Genomic DNA, 17,060 nt, shown 5'->3' on the forward strand with positions numbered 1-17,060 from the left:
TTGAAACAAGCGAGCAGGAGACTTGTAGTGTGACCTGCCTTTGAGTGATTCGTTGCAGCTACTGTGGTGTAACATTATGATCCCCTTGTGTGACTATGATGTTGAAGGCATGTTGTAAATGTGCTCTTAGCCAATGTAGAATGACACTCCTCTGTGCACTTTCTGAATAACCGTTGAAAATGCCAGCATTTGAGTCTCGACTTGTAAGAACCCGATATATCGCGATCAATTCAAGTTTTCACCTCCACCGGAGGGCGCACTGCGAAGCATTGTCACACCTGTCTGTTGCTGTTCCCATAGAAAACAAGCCGTAAGTCATCACAGATAGAGACGCGTCTTTGATTCCGCAGGTTCAGCCCCCTGCTGTCAGAGCTCAGAAATGTATCAACAAAAAAAAAAAAGGAAGCATTACTTTCTTTCACAAACAAAAACCAAAAGAGATTGACAGGAAGCAGAGTTTGGTTCTCAGGTGATCGGGGAGAGCTGCCACAGGTCAGCCAGTCAGCCGAGGCTGGAGGCTGGTTCGGGGCCTCCTGTGGAATGAGATGAGCGTGTGGGAGTGGGAAATTGATTTGCCGGGCTACACAATCTCCCCCTTGTTTTAGGAGGAGGCGTTTGTTGCATAAATATGTGTCCATCAGTCAAAAGAATGTCGAAGCTTTTAATGACTTTTAAACCCACCCCCACCCCCTCCCTCATGTCTTGTGTAACCTTTCCTCAGGAAAGATCATTTTTGATGCATTTGGTTAACAAAGTAGTATATTCTTCCTCTGTTGAAATGCACGAGAATACTACCCAAGAGTGTTAAGACTGTGAATATTCTCCTAACTTATTTGATATGGCATGACCCCTTTTAAACTGCTTGATGAAATTGTCTACTGAGGTATTTAAATTAATAACACTGAGGCCATGAAAGCATAGCATTTAAAAAATAAAAAAAACAGTAAGCTGGGGAAGCGAGTGCAGCCTACGGTTGATTCCGCGCCCACGCACTGTATGTTTTCTTATTTACAGAGTAAAGTACTGAGTGATGGAGTGAGGAGTTTTATTTTTCCAAATAGCGACTTTAAAAACGCAAACCCAGTTTCCCTAAAGCACCTGGAACAAAAATGACTTAAACATGTTGACACTTTCAGGGAAACCAGCCCAGACCAAAATCCAGCTGTGTGTTTAGGAGGGGGGAGGGGGGGGCACACTTTTTGCATGTGAGGTACAGACGTGTGGCACACACCGCGTAGGAAAATGACTGATAAGATAAGAATGTCTAGTTGAGTGGCACTTTTCATCAAGCTGAGCAAAACCAAAAGCCCCCCACCCCCACCATACCCTCACCCCCACCCCCACCCTTACCCTCTGCTGTAGTTACAAGCCTTGTGGTCTTATCATGTGTGCCTTTCTCACTCCACGCTTCTCAAGATAGGGTATGTTTACACTTGGCAAACCTGGTTCAAATAGTGCTGGAAACATTCAGTCTGGATCTAGATCTCTTACACAATGCTGTCGGGAACATGGGGGGAGGGGGTGGGGGGAGGGGTGCTACTACAGTATGTTAAGGGAGATAAAACAGGCCATTTTGTGACAGAGATACAAAACAAAAGCGTCTGTAAGGCTAAAGAAACTGTGATCTCATTCTGTCGATTCAGGTAGCAAACTGCACGGACAGTAATCTGAAAAACATCATCATCATTCTCATCCCTAGATAATGCATCAGTGTGCAGGGCGATATTTTGAAACAAGTGGAAGTCTCTGTACATATTTGTATTAAGAAGAAACAGTGTTATTGTTGTTGTATTGAAGAACAGTTGAAAATGGCAAAAAAAAAAGTTTGTGACAAAGAAAATAAAAATCCACAGCCAAGGGTTGTCCTGCTAGCACATTTTTACAGAGATGAGCTATTTTTATTGGTGATTTTCTAGGCATTGATATTGATATCCTTTTCAAAAAGTACAAAACTTCCAAAATTACAAGCACTTCCACAACGATAGATTGTATGGTCCTTTTTGTTACTTTTGTAGATGTGCTCGTTCCTTTACTACTGCACCGTTTTGTAAAGTGGGACAGGCCTTGGCTGTGTGTCCTCGGGGTCTCATGATGTTTGTTTTTTTTTGATCTGGGAAGAAAAACACTGTAGATGGGCCGAATTTGTGACTGTGTGTTTGTGTACTTGTGTACATGTTCCCCTGTTCCTGTGTCAGTGTTATAAACCAGAGAAGTGATGTCAGTTGTTGTGGGGGTATGAACCATTTTAAATGTTCTCTATGAAAAAGCAAATAAAGAATCATAGACAAGTGTGTGTGTGTGTGTGTGTGTGTGTGTGTGTGTGTGTGTGTGTGTGTGTGTGTGTGTGTGTGTGTGTGTGTGTGTGTGTGTGTGTGTGTGCGTGTGTGTGTGTGTGCGTGTGTGTGTGCGTGTACGTCCTTCTTTTGGAGTTTTAGACCTTGGGAGTGGGGACAGTTTTGCAAAGTTCTAAGGTGAAGGTTCCATTAGGTTGAGGTTAGGTTAAAGGACCAATGTGTAGGATTTAGGAGATTTACCTAAAGAAATGGAATATAATATTCATAACTATGTTTTTATTATTGTATAATCATTTAAAACAAAGAATTGTTGTGTTTTGGGATGTTTAAAGAGAACTGGATACAGTGCTGGGGGGGCTGTTAATTCCTATGAAAGTTACTCAATGGCACATGAAGAAAGAATAGCTCCATAACGGAGTGATATTATAGTCAATTATATAAGCATTACTGATGTTTTATTTATCAAAAATCTCATTGTGTAAATATTTAGTAAAAGACACAATGGTTAACCTTACAATACTGTATTGTAAGGTTAAAATATCAAAATATTTTATTTTCTCCATATCGCCCAGCCCTAGTTCAAGTGTTCGTACTGGGAAGTTTAGTTACAGGCATCTCTTTCCCATAGTAAGTCAACGGGGTAAAGTCTTTTTTTGGCCCCATGGCATCACGTGACAGGCCCAGAAGTTGTAAATCCACAGTTTGGCCACAATATCTGCCTCAAAGCCCAGCACCTCCTGGGGGCCTGCTGCCATGATGCACCACCATGTTTCTACAATAGCCCAGAATGCACAACCCAAACACTGGCAGCTTGAATTTGGTGGCACAATGGAACCACCAGGCCACTAAGGGGGAGGGGTGAGAAGAGGGCTATTTAGCTGGTGGCACCTGCAACCTACACATTGCTCCTTTAAGGGCCTATGAAATGCATTATGTCATTATGGAGGTCCTCCAAGTACAACAAAATGTGTGTGTGTGTGTGTGTGTGTGTGTGTGTGTGTGTGTGTGTGTGTGTTAGACAGAAACTATAAATCTTGCATAGCAATAACATCAGGGGTTGTGACTATAGCTAAAGTGAAGTATACTGTACATATGTGTATTGACACAAAGTGTACTTGTCCAAACCCTCTCTCTCTCACACACACACACACACACACACACACACACACACACACACACACACACACACACACACACACACACACACACACACACACACACACACACACACACACTGCCTTCCTGACTGGTGAACAAAATGGGGGACTTCAGAGTCCTGTTAACATGCAGTTACATGTAGTCTGTATGTTGGACAGCACTGACATCTGGTGGGCCGTTTAGTGAACAAGCATGTTGTGCAGACTCTTAAGTACTATACATGCAACATTATGCCTCTCTGCAGCGATTTATATTTACTCAGTTGCTTCGGCAAAATCCTCCCGAAGCACTGTGTGAAATTCTCACATACTCTTTGTGTCACAACAGTAGATGCATTTGTTGTTACGTTCACATAGAATCTAAATGTTTACGTACACATACAGCGGGTAAAATTAGTATTGAACACGTCACCATTTTTCTCAGTAAATATATTTCTAAAGGTGCTATTGACATGAAAATGTTCACCAGATGTCGGTAACAACTCAAGTAATCCATACATACAAAGCAAACCAAACAAATAAGTTCAGAAATTAAGTCATGTGTAATAAAATGGACTGACACAGGGAAAAAGTATTGAACACGCTTACTGAGATGTGTTTAATACTTGGTACAAAAGCCTTTGTTGGTAATGACAGCTTCAAGATGCCTCCTGTATGGAGAAACTAGTCGCATGCATTGCTCAGGTGGGATTTTGGCCCATTCTTCCACACAAACAGTCTTCAAATCTTGAAGGTTCCATAGATTTTCTATTGGATTCAAGTCAGGTGAATGGCTGGGAGGCTGTGGCTCAGTGGAGTGCAGGGTCGTCCTCCAATCAGAGGATCGGCGGTTCGATCCCTGGCTCTGGCAGTCCATGTCGATGTGTCCTTGGGCAAGACACTTAACACTGAGTTGCTCCCGAAGGCTGTGCCATCGGTGTATGAATGGGTGTGAATGATAAGATAGATCCTGATGGACAGGTGGCACCTTGCATGGTAGCCCCTGTCATCAGTGTATGAATGGGTATGAAAGTTTGCCAGTGCCGTATGCTGAAAAACAGCCCCACACCATGATGTTCCCACCTCCAAACTTCACTGTTGGTATGGTGTTGGTATGGTGTGCAGTGCCATTTGACCTCCAAACATGGTGTGTATTATGGCATCCAAAGAGTTAAATTTTGGTCTCATCTGACCAGACTATATTCTCCCAGTATTTCACAGGCTTGTCTAAATGTTGTGCAGCAAACTTTAAACGAGCTTCAACATGCTTTTTCTTCAGCAATGGAGTCTTGCGTGGTGAGCGTGCATACAGGCCAGGGCGGTTGAGTGCATTACTTATTGTTTTCTTTGAAACAATTGTACCTGCTAATTCCAGGTCTTTCTGAAGCTCTCCACAAGTGGTCGTGGCCGGTTTATGGTGAAATGATCTTCTTTCCACTTCCGGATTATGGCCCCAACAGTGCTCACTGGAACATTCAGAAGTTTAGAAATCCTTCTGTAACTAATGCCATCAGTATGTTTTGCAACAATAAGGTTGGGAAGGTCTTGAGAGAGCTCTTTGCTTTTACCCATCATGAGATGTTTCTTGTGTGACACCTTGGTAATGAGACACCTTTTTATAGGCCATCAGTTGGGACTGAACCAGCTGATATTAATTTGCACTGACAAGGGGCAGGATTGCTTTCTAATTACTGATAGATTTCAGCTGGTGTCTTGGCTTTCCATGCCTTTTTGCACCTCCCTTTCTTCATGTGTTCAATACTTTTTCCCTGTGTCATTCCATTTTATTACACATAACTTAATTTTTTTTTCAAAGAAAACAATAAGTAATGCACTCAACCGCAGTGGCCTGTATGCACGCTCACCACGCAAGACTCCATTGCTGAAGAAAAAGCATGTTGAAGCTCGTTTAAAGTTGCTGCACAACATTTAGACAAGCCTGTGAAATACTGGGAGGATATAGTCTGGTCAGATGAGACCAAAATTTAACTCTTTGGATGCCATAATACACACCATGGTTGGAGGTCAAATGGCACTGCACATCACCCCAAAAACACCATACCGACAGTGAAGTTTGGAGGTGGGAACATCATGGTGTGGGGCTGTTTTTCAGCATACGGCACTGGCAAACTTCATATAATTGAAGGAAGGATAAAAATCTGCTACCATCTACCAGGATGATGAAGATGAAACGAGGGTGGACATTTCAGCAAGACAATGATCCCAAACACACAGCCAAGGAAACTCTCAATTGGTTTCAGAGAAAGAAAATAAAGCTGCTAGAATGGTAAATGGACTGCACTTGTATAGCGCTTTTCTAGTCTTCCGACCACTCAAAGCGCTTTTACATTACTAATCATTCACCCTTTCATACCCATTCATACACTGATAACAGGGGCTACCATTTTCTAGTCTTCCGACCACTCAAAGCGCTTTTACATTACTAATCATTCACCCTTTCATACCCATTCATACACTGATGACAGGGGCTACCATGCAAGGTGCCACCTGTCCATCAGGATCTATCTTATCATTCACACACATTCATACACCGATGGCTCAGCCTTCGGGAGCAACTCAGTGTTAAGTGTCTTGCCCAAGGACACATCGACATGGACTGCCAGAGCCAGGGATCGAACCGCCGATCCTCTGATTGGAGGACGACCCTGCACTCCACTGAGCCACAGCCGCCCAGCCATTCACCTGACTTGAATCCAATAGAAAATCTATGGAACCTTCAAGATTTAAAGACTTTTTGTGTGGAAGAATGGGCCAAAATCCCACCTGAGCAATGCATGCGACTAGTTTCTCCATACAGGAGGCATCTTGAAGTGGTCATTACCAACAAAGGCTTTTGTACCAAGTATTAAATACATTTCAGTAAGCGTGTTCAATACTTTTCCCCTGTGTCATTCCATTTTATTACACATAACTTAATTTCTGAACTTATTTGTTTTGTTTTCTTTGTATGTATGGATTACTTGAGTTGTTACCGACATCTGGTGAAAATTTCATGTCAATAGCACCTTTAGAAATATATTTACTGAGAAAAATGGTGACGTGTTCAATACTAATTTTACCTGCTGTATCTTAGCCTGACCCAATGATATGCATCCATTTTGTCTTGGTGGACAAAATCAATGACGCCAATCTTCTATCAAATTGTATAACTCCCTTATGGGTTCACCAACATTATCATTGTGTAATAACTCATAACCTTTCAAATAGAAATATTACATAGTTACATATTACATAGTACTTAAAATATGCAATCCAACACAAACCCACTCACAGATTCAGAAGACCATATAGCTGAAACAACACCTCATGGATTACAGATGTTTCTGTGTTTATAGTAACCTTCTCAACAGGCCTTTTCTACTTCATCCTGACTCGTCACAGTAGGAACTTTTACGTCACTACTGAGATGTGTTGAGTCGTCTTCATTGGAGAAGGCCTACAGCAGGCGGTGGCAGTGCCCCTCTTCTAAATGATGTTTATTATATTTTGGTATCATAATTGTTGAAGCAGTGGATCTAATTTGAACTATGTATAGGCTTCTACTGGGTAGCTTGTGAATTTCCATCTAGATATTCATCAATGATAATAATAACACATGATAATCATATGTTGTATTATTAATCTGAATCTGTAAAGTAACTAGCAATAGAAGCAGTACATTATATGATATTTATGTCTGAAATGTAATGGAGTAGATGCATAAAGTTGCATAAAGTTGCTCCCAGTAGACCACATGACACTAAAAACCTCTGCAATACAAAGACACTGTGCAATACAATAGTTATAATAGTTTATGTCTGTATATATAATATTTCAGTTACTGTGGATTCTTTACTGTTTTTTACTGTTATTTTATTGCTCATTTGCTTATTTATAATACTTATTTTTTTTACTATGTCTCTTGTTTGCACTATCCTCTATGCTGCTGTAATCCTGTAAATTCCCCCGCTGTGGGACTAATAAAGGATTATCTTATCTCTTATCTTAAATTTGTAAATGGGACAAAAAGTAGTCAAGGTCAGAACTTCAGTACTACTTAGTTACTTTCCACTACTGACAGTAGGCCACTGAGAAGTCCACTCAGCCAGTGAAGCCCATTAGAACGAGTCACGTAGGGGGGGAAGCCTGACTTAATACTGATATTTAGCTGTAATACACTCGGTCGTTGATAACCTGCTTCGAATATGTTTTATACTTGTTCTCTCTCTGCGCTTTGAACGCAGTCTGAGCTGCTCCGGCCCCGCAGCTCTGACTGCGTAATAATGTAGGCCATTCTCCTCCGGCCGTTATCTTGCGTAGGCTGGTTTGCGTCTGACGTCAGAGCGTCAGCTGGCCGAATGTTTACATCCAGCAGTGGTGTGTTTCAGACTGGATCCCCACAACAACAAAAGGCTGAGCACAAGGAGACCCGCTAAGACAGAGACCATCGGTCGGCATTCCCACAAGGTAGACCGACCGTCACCGGGAGCGGGGTTCGTCGTGGGGGCGCGTGGGGGGCGCGTGGGGCTCTGACGTTACAGCAGCAGCAGCAGTTAGCATTCTAGTCCCGAGAGGAGAGGGGAGAGGACGGGCATTGCTGCTGGGGCTGACCTTGCCCCTGCTCTGCAGTCTGTCATAGATGTGATATGTGTTGTTTGTGGTTCATTTCAGACGACTGTGCTTGTGTTTTTGAGTGGTTATTACATTTTTTTTGGGGTCACCTGAGTGACGCAACCAGCTACCAGCAACAACGTGCGGTAGCTGCGGATGTGTGCGGCGGGCTGACGCTTCTTCTGGACGATGTGAACGACAGAGTGTTGGTGTGGATAATCTCATGAGTCGGCTCAGTGGCAGTGTATTTGCAGGAAGTGTGTACCCTGCTAGACCTACTAAACCTCTTAGTCTGCCTCAGAGCGGGCTACAGGGCCCTCTCGTGGTCATGTGGGTCAACATCCCATAGAAGCAGATTGGGTTCATATTCACAGGGACAACATGTCATTCTGGACTGGCTTGCCTGGAAACTGTTTTTAATTTTGTTTTATGCATCAACTGCTTTTATTGAGTCTGTGCCTGTAAAACATTCTCTCCATCTCAGCATCAGAGGCAGGAGGTCCGGCCATATGTAAATAGAACATGCTCCTTTGTTCTTTTATAGCCTCATGACTATGGCCAGCATTTGGCAGCCAGTGCACCCTGTGATCTCTGTCCTTTGTCGTTGGCCTCTGGTGTAGTTTTTGACACCACCAACCTGAACAACTGGCAGCACGCCCTCCTACAGCTGTACTCTGCTGCCAAACGCTTCACCCAGGCCTCTACATGTGGGGGTGGGGGGGGTCAGACTTGTATGTGTGCAAAGTGACAAAGAGCTTAGAGCTGAGGTGGAATGTAAAAATCCTTTTAAACCATTTTAGAACACATCCCCATTCATATGGTGCACCTTTTTTTTTAACAATAAATGTAATTTATTTACTTTACTTTAGGGCGTAAAGTCTCTTATTTAATCAATCTGCAACTGTCAGCCACAAGGGAGCTGGGTTTTGTATCATAAACACTATGTTCACACTATGAGCGAATAAAGCAACAAATCAGCCCAGCGCCAGCCTCTTGTAAAGTGTTGCTTCTTGTAAAGTGTTGCTCAAGCGCTTGTTGACGTAGTTATATCGTTAAATAGCACAGAGAATGAGCTAATGTCATTTTAAAAATAGAACGGAACAAGTTGTCGGCCATCAGTTCGTATCTTCATTTCACCAGCGCACAGTGAAACATTGACTTGTAGCTTGCTGCTGTGTCACTTGTAGTGTGAACACAGCATAAGCCCGCCCACTTGTTAGTCATCCAATCAAATGCAAAATATCTGATTTAAATCCCTCTAGTAACTTTAAAAAGCTCACACATTCCATTTCACTCGGGAATAGTTACAGTACAGAAGCTCAAGATGCTCTTACTTCCTCCCTGGGACTTTAATGGTAGTTGTATTTTGAATATGAACCACTACTTAGTGCTATCAAATCAGACATGTATTGTCAGGTTGTGGTTGTGTTGTGCTGATTTTAAGTTATCACAAAGGACAGACTTAAAGGACAGGTATGTAGGATTTAGGGGTGTTTCTTAGCATAAATAGAATATAATCTTCATGAATATGTTTTCATAAATGTATTATCCCCTGAAACTAAGAGTCTTTGGGTTTTTCATTAGCTTAGAATGAAGCCTTCATATCCATAGGGAGCCATTCCTCTTCATGGAGTCCAACATGTTTCTACAGTAGCCCGGAACGGACAAACTAGAGAGAGACTTTGGTGTTTTTACGGTACCTGAAGGCCACCGTAGTTCTCCGACGCGGTTAGAAAGGGAGTGAGCAGAGGGGTATTCAGTTGGTTGCACCCTGTAACCTCACCACTAGATGTCACTAAATCCTACACTGTGGCTCACGAGGTAGAGCGCTCATCCCGCAACCACAAGGTTGGTGGTTTGAACCCCTGTCCTCTACAGTCAACATGCCGAGGTGTCCTCGAGCGAGATACCTAACCACAAGTTGCTCCTCCGGGCGCTCCTTAGCAGCCCACTGCTCCTAAGGGATGGGTCAAATACAGAAGGCAATTTATTTTTGTACATGTAATCTGATATGAAAGGCTAGTGTTCATTCTGTTTGTTTAACTGATGAGAGGAATGAAAACTCTGCATAAGCATTTATTTGGTCTCATTTATAAAGTATTTAGCATGTGTATGTGTTTTCAATAACACATGCTTAAACAAAGTTGTGATTTATCAAACATACATCTCTTCTAAATGGCTGGTTTACATAATCAAGATAATATAAGGTGATGAGAAAATGGCAGTAAAGATGGTCAGTCATGGTATGTTCATTTACTCACAAATTCTCTCTCTTCCCATGATTAATAGGTTATGCCTGTTGTGGAGTGGGTCGCAATTTTTGGTCATTTTAAAAATGGGTACCCAGAAAAAAATAGTTTGTTAAACACTGTGAAAGACGCTGTGAAGGGCAAGTTTGAGCACCAGTATAGAAGTCTGAAGAGAATGGATTTGGATCTTTAAATGTTTTCTCAGTAATCCAGATGACAGGGTTTGACTTTTACAATGCAGCTATGCCCACTGTAGACTTGTTCTTATGTAATACGGGATAGTAAGCCACCTGTTTCTCTTTGCCTTCAGTCAACATGGGTGGAGCTGTGAGTGCCGGTGAGGACAATGACGACTTGATTGACAACCTGAAGGAGGCTTACTACATCCGCTCAGACCTGGTGGAGCGGGCCTTTCGAGCTATCGACCGGGCTGACTATTACCTGGATGAATACCGGGATAATGCCTACAAGGTGAGCACAATGAAAATCTGTGAAATCACCCAAACGGGCTCCAAAGTAATTCACAGCATTCATGATGTGTTTTAAGGGTCTGTTAGGCTGAAGGACAAGCTGGTGGAGGTAACACTGTTGTTGTTATTGTTGTTGTTAGGACTTGGCATGGCGGCATGGAAAGATCCACCTGTCTGCTCCGTGTATCTACTCTGAGGTGATGGAGGCTTTGGACCTCCACCCTGGCCTCTCCTTCCTCAACCTGGGCAGTGGGACCGGCTACCTCAGCACCATGGTCGGCCTCATATTGGGTATGTAGTGTCTATGTCATTGTTCTGGTGAACATGTTGCAGCGTGAAGGTTAAAGGCACACACACTTGTGAACTGAGTGATATTGGTTCAAATTATTACTTACTTCTTACTTAATGATGACTCCAAACACTCTACACTTGTTTGAAAAACACCATCTGGCTTAAACGCAACCAGGAAAATGAGAGCCAACGCTGCCAGTCAGCGACGAGCCTATTTGGCGTATTAAGAAGGAAAAGGAGTGAAAACTAAACAAACAAAAGTGGCGATACTTTTGTTTTGTAGCAAGCAAGGTAACCAAAAATAGCATTGTTAAATTTATGAACTTAGCAGGCAGTGAGCAATGGACTTCACAGGACAATAATCACAACTTGGATTCATTTTCGATGAAAACATAGAAATAATTGAGGAATTGTATCGAATTAATTGAGACATAATGACAGGTTCAAAGGTAGGATAATCACCATCTTTAGTTGTCTCTCTTGTTTGACGTAATCTTTTCCAAAATCACCAACATGTGTTTATCTAACGAAATATTCTGCTTCAATCCTTATTTGTTTGCATTTAGCCTCTTAAAAGCGACATTTTCACTGACGCCAATAAACGGTTTGCTTTCCAGCTTGCAGTAGACAGGGCGGTTGAGCAGCACCATAAATATAATTTATATTAACTCAATAACAAAAAGCCTTTCTCCCTATTTTTAGGCTGATGACATTATAAACTATGAGGAGAAACATTCAAAGCATAAATCAAATTCCTCAATAGAAGCTTCAAACGTAAAATAAACTAAATAAAACCTCTGTACAGCAGTATTTAAAATGCCGGTATATCTGATTTAAATCTGATAATTTTGTGCTCATGTTTATTTTTGTAAAAATGATCTGAACAATTTAATTGTGGAGAATCTAACTGTGTCATATTGACAAAAGTTACCCGGGGCTTATGGAGACCTGAGCCAGGGTTTATATGTCAAAGCCACACCCTTCCATTAAAAGGGACTAGCTAATAAATGTTGCTCAGCTTTTAATTAAAGTTTTACTGTATCAACCTACTCTGAGTTTGTTGTCCAGTCTTGTTTCCATGTAAATGTGGGTCATTTGTGTGCTGAGGTGTGCTAACTGTTCCAGGACCCTTTGGAGTGAATCACGGAATAGAGTTACATGCAGATGTGATTGATTATGCCTACCAGAAGCTCGACTCCTTCATCAAAACCAGCGACAGCTTTGACAAGTATGTGTCCAAATGTGTTGGCGACGTTTCCTTGTTCCTCTTTATTTTTTCTATATCATTTCTGACCCTTGTGCATAATGTTTTCATTTCTCCTGTGTCTCCCTTCAGATTTGAATTCTGTGAGCCGTCCTTTGTTGCGGGTAACTGCCTGGAGATTCCTCCAGAGAGCCGTCAGTACGACAGGGTGTACTGCGGGGCCGGGGTGCAGAAGGAGCATGAGGACTACATGAAGAACCTGCTTAAGGTGGGGGGCATTCTGGTGATGCCTCTCGAGGAAAAGGTGGGTGTCTTGCCAGAGAAATTCAGGATCGTTTTAGGAAACACTTAACTTTAAGTACCGGTATTTAGCATTTATAAGCTTTAAACACACTGTAATGTATTTGTGAGCTGATCACTGAATCTTTATTATTTGTCAACGACTGTAACCCATGAGTGGAGGCTGCAACAACACAGGGGCGGCTGTGGCTCAGTGGAGAGCAGGGTCGTCCCCCAATCAGAGCATCGGCGGTTCGATCCCTGGTCCATGTCGATGTGTCCTTGGGCAAGACACTTAACCCCAAATTGCTCCCGCAGGCTGTTCCTGCGGTGTATGTATGTGTATGAATGTTAGCCTGATGGGCAGGTGGCACCTTGCATGGTAGCCCCTATCATCAGTGTATGAATGGGTGTGAATGGGTGAATGATTAGTAATGTAAAAGCGCTTTGAGTGGTCGGAAGACTAGAAAAGCGCTATACAAGTACAGTCCAATTACCATTTACAGAGAAGCTGTGGTTGGCGATGAAACTCTGGGATTGAGTTAAAGTATTTAAACTCGCGCAAAAAACTTTTTACTCAACGTTTAGTGTTAACACGTTGAACATAAAATAGTGCAGGTTAAATTAAAGGGCTTGAATATAATAAAAAAGATTTGTGGTAGACAGTGTTGCAAATTCATAAACCCGAACGTAAACGGGAATGCAGTAAATTTATATGCATAATGATAAGTAATAAATGTGCATTTCCCGAAAGTCCTAGATCCTAGACACACGATTTACACACACGAAAAGTGAAATGAAAAAAAGCTTTGATTTCCTGCTGTTGTATTTTCTGCAGTTGACCAAGATCACCCGTACGGGGCCGAACAGCTGGGAGACCAAAAAGATCATTTCTGTGTCCTTCGCTCCTCTGATGCTGCCTAAACACAGCACTAATCGCAAACCCAAGAATGTCCCTCTACGTGAGTCTCATCTTGAATTTTATTTCAATTGAAAAAATGCAACTAAATAAGAATATTGATAAACATAGAATGAGTCTAATTCCCCCCTGCTTTTTTGTTTGCAGCTAAGTATGAGGTACGAACGTTACAGGAGCTGGCTCGCATCTGTATCCGCCACACCCTCAGGGTGACCACAGATGGAGGAGACAGCCAGTCACGCGGCCGAGGTTCCTCGTTCAGCGTTGGCAGGGGTCTGGCGGTGGCCGGGCTCCATAAGTACGGCCCTCGCTTCAAACGCAGACGCGTCCACCGGCGCCACTGCAACGCCCTCGTCCTGGCCACGCGTCAGGTGGTGGCCAGCAGTGGCATCGGCCCCGCCCCTCCCGACGGCAACGACACCCAGGGAGGGAGAGCGGAAGACGAGGAGGAGGCCGGAGAGAGGGAGGCGAGGCGGCAGATGAGGGGGAGCAGGAGGGCGGGGAGGGGAGTTGGAGGGGTGGTGGAAGAGGAGGAGATGGTGGCGGAAGAAGATGAGGAGGAGGAGGAGGAGGAAGAGGAGCAGCAGGAGGAGGAGGAGGAGAAGGAGACCGGGGAGCTGCTCCGGCCCCAGCCGGCCGTGAACATCCTCAGAGAGAGGATCCTGGGCCTGCCGCTGCCCGAGCCTCTGAAGATGTACCTGCTGTACTACAGAGAGAAATGAGCCCGCACCTTACACCCCCACCACCACCACCACCACCTGTACAAGGCAGGACAACATGCCACGCACCTTACTGACCCTCAGCTCCGCTCGCTCACCTTCTCCATCATCCATTCTCTTTGCCACTCCCTCTTTTTTCCCGTTCCCACCCTTACTTGATTTATTTCCTGACACCATAACGAGTCAGCTCAATTTCTCCAGTGGAGGGGGAGGGGAATGGTGGGGGGCAACAATTTAGACAACCAAACAGTCACTGATGTACAACTTTGCTTCTCCATTCATGTGCAAAATAAATAGATACAAGTACATGAGTCATACACAGATGATCAGTTTGCTGCTCTGTAAATCCAAAATGCCAATCAAGCCTTGCCTATCCGCAGCTTAACAGTGGCCTGAGTACCTACAGCTTAGTGGTGCTGAGAAGGAGGACCATCGTTGTTTGGTCTACAGTGGCAGAGCAGACATGGCAAAGTTCAGACAGTGTAGCATCGAGCAGAGAGAGAAGCTTACCCATAGACCAGAAGGCAGAGGACAGCCCCTGCTCTTTTCTATCCACCAATTCCAGCTGTGCCCCAAGTTAGAGATTATACGTTTTATGTTTAAGTGGTGAAGCTAGTTTGTCCGCATGTGGTGGTGTGTATCATCATCTAATGGGGACGGTGTAGTTTGAGAGAGGAAGACATGGAGTGGGCCCAGAGCTCAAGAGGAAAACGTGTATTTAAAGTTGCAATGATGTTATATTTTCTCTCTCAATCTATCATAGTCCATGATATTGAAGCTTGTGACCAAGATGGTGTGGCGGTTATTTCCACTCCTTTCCAAATATAAGGGGAGCTTTGTTACGAGCCCTCAGTCCATTAAATCATTTAAATTTAAATAATCTGGGTTTTTTTCAAGGCAGAGGCTTGCTCATCATTTCAGGCATTCTTTTAGGAGACTAGTAGATTTAATAGAAGGTTGAGTTCTCCCCTTTTCTATGCATATATTTCACTGTATGAGTAAAAGTCCACTGTTGTCTCCTGATGTCGCCACATGGAGATGAAACTGGACTAAATCCTAACATTTGTATCCAAAGGGCATTCTCGCTGTTTTTCTCTACATCCCATTTTATTCTCTAAACCAGAAGAGAATGACCATAAAGATCACATACTTACCAATATTCCGATTGACATAAGTAAACCAGCATGATAACGCATAAATTAATGTTTTTGATGACTGACAGTTCGCAGGGTTTCTTTCAACGTGCTGTCATCTTTTTCTTGTCATATTTTTTTAAATATCATGAGACTTGAAGTGGCGTGTACAGTACATATAAAAATCGTATGTTTTGTGAATCATAAAACGATAAAAAAAAAGGAGATACTTTGATTAGTAGGGCATCTACTGGGGCAAGTATCTTATCTCACATTTTTCTGTTGTAATAAGTTAGATGGAGCGTTATTCCTTTGTACTGTTTGCTTTTGTACCAAACTTTCAGCTCCCCTCTGTGCCAAACTTCTGTTGCATGGACAGAATTCTCAAGAGGAAACGGCAGATCATCAACAAGTCACGCCTGAAGAAGAAGAATTTGTTGATGTTTATTTTTTTTACATTTAAAAAAATCTGCTCCACTACCACTGAAATGACACTTGTGGTTGCTTATGTATTAGTTATCATGTAAAGCTTTGAATTCCTCCCATTGGAAAGTTGTTTTTTTTTTGAAGAATGTGATGGATAGCAAATATAAAAAATATTTGCACAAGGCAAAACAGACTGCATCAGTAAATACAGTCAATGAGATAAATAATAGATATGATCACAATAAAAGAAGGAATTTGAATATGAACAGCTTATATTGGTATTTTCTCCAACACTGAATGGGAGTATTGTGGCCAACAAGCAGGTCCTCATCAGGCCAGGTTTTCTCCCTTCTGACTCCTGCTGAGTGTAATGTCATGCTTCACTGTTTGGCCATTCTACCATTTCTACTGCTGCTGGATCTGCCTTTAAGGACTGTATGCACACCATTCCTTTATTGGACATGAGTACCATTTCTGTTTGGTTGTTGTGCATTTGTGATTGTCTGCTGAATGTACATGATCATGACAGTTTTTTGGGGGGGAGGGGGTTTCTTTTGCATTTGATAATATGTTTTGGAGAGAATGAATTGCTTGTTTTTAAAATTGAGCTGTATTATTGACTGCTGTTAATAAAGTCCATGATACAAAAGAGTTCCGTCGCAAACAAAATAATTTGATTAGCTAAGAGAGCGAATTACGAATGGTGTCTTTATTTATAAATCACGGGAAATACTTCAAACCCCTTAAATGGTCTCACCAGGTTTAAAGATTCTCAACCGGAAAATGTGTCTATTTTCATAGAAATGCCAATATTCTAAATCTAAACAGTTGATGTATCCCCTCAAAAATCATCAAAGTTAAATAAGTGATGAAATAGCATAACAAATTGTAGACGGTTTTTTGGTGTCTTACTCTGCTCTTTGGGTGCCCTCGGGCTATGGGACCAAAAACCTGAGCTGACATGGCTGAGCCACTCTCCTGCAGGGCCTGTGTAGTTGGAGCTAGGCTAACGTTAGCCTTTAGCAGAAAGATATATCAAATGAGCAAGATTAGAATGATCAATATCAGTGCGTCACATAGTTAGTTTGCTTATTTTCACAGGCAGGATGGTGGCAAACCTGAAAATCCTGCAACTCTCTAAGCTGGCTCGTAAGTATCTGTGTGTACCAGGAACCTCTGTGCGCTCTGAGCGGTTTGTTCTCAACAGCAGGTAAAATTGTTACTAAAAAGAGAGCCGCACTTGATCCTGGTCAAGTTGATCGACTGGTGTTTCTGACTAATATTAGAAATGAAGTCGGTTTGTTCGACTTGACTGTCAGTTCTATGTTT

At 42.6% G+C, this 17,060-nt stretch overlaps 1 protein-coding gene across 1 annotated transcript; it reads left to right on the forward strand.

Moving 5' to 3' along the window:
• The first annotated feature begins 7,768 nt into the window (after nt 1–7,768).
• LOC129099709 (protein-L-isoaspartate O-methyltransferase domain-containing protein 2-like) lies at nt 7,769–16,366 on the forward strand. The gene is made up of 7 exons (XM_054609055.1): nt 7,769–7,897; nt 10,601–10,761; nt 10,901–11,051; nt 12,177–12,279; nt 12,388–12,559; nt 13,373–13,496; nt 13,601–16,366. The coding sequence occupies exons 2-7, from the start codon at nt 10,606–10,608 to the stop codon at nt 14,173–14,175; spliced, it is 1,281 nt and encodes a 426-aa protein (XP_054465030.1). The 5' UTR covers nt 7,769–7,897; nt 10,601–10,605; the 3' UTR covers nt 14,176–16,366.
• The last annotated feature ends 694 nt before the right edge of the window (nt 16,367–17,060 follow it).

The sequence above is a fragment of the Anoplopoma fimbria genome, chromosome 12 (assembly GCF_027596085.1).
Source record: "Anoplopoma fimbria isolate UVic2021 breed Golden Eagle Sablefish chromosome 12, Afim_UVic_2022, whole genome shotgun sequence".
Classification (NCBI taxonomy): domain Eukaryota; kingdom Metazoa; phylum Chordata; class Actinopteri; order Perciformes; family Anoplopomatidae; genus Anoplopoma; species Anoplopoma fimbria.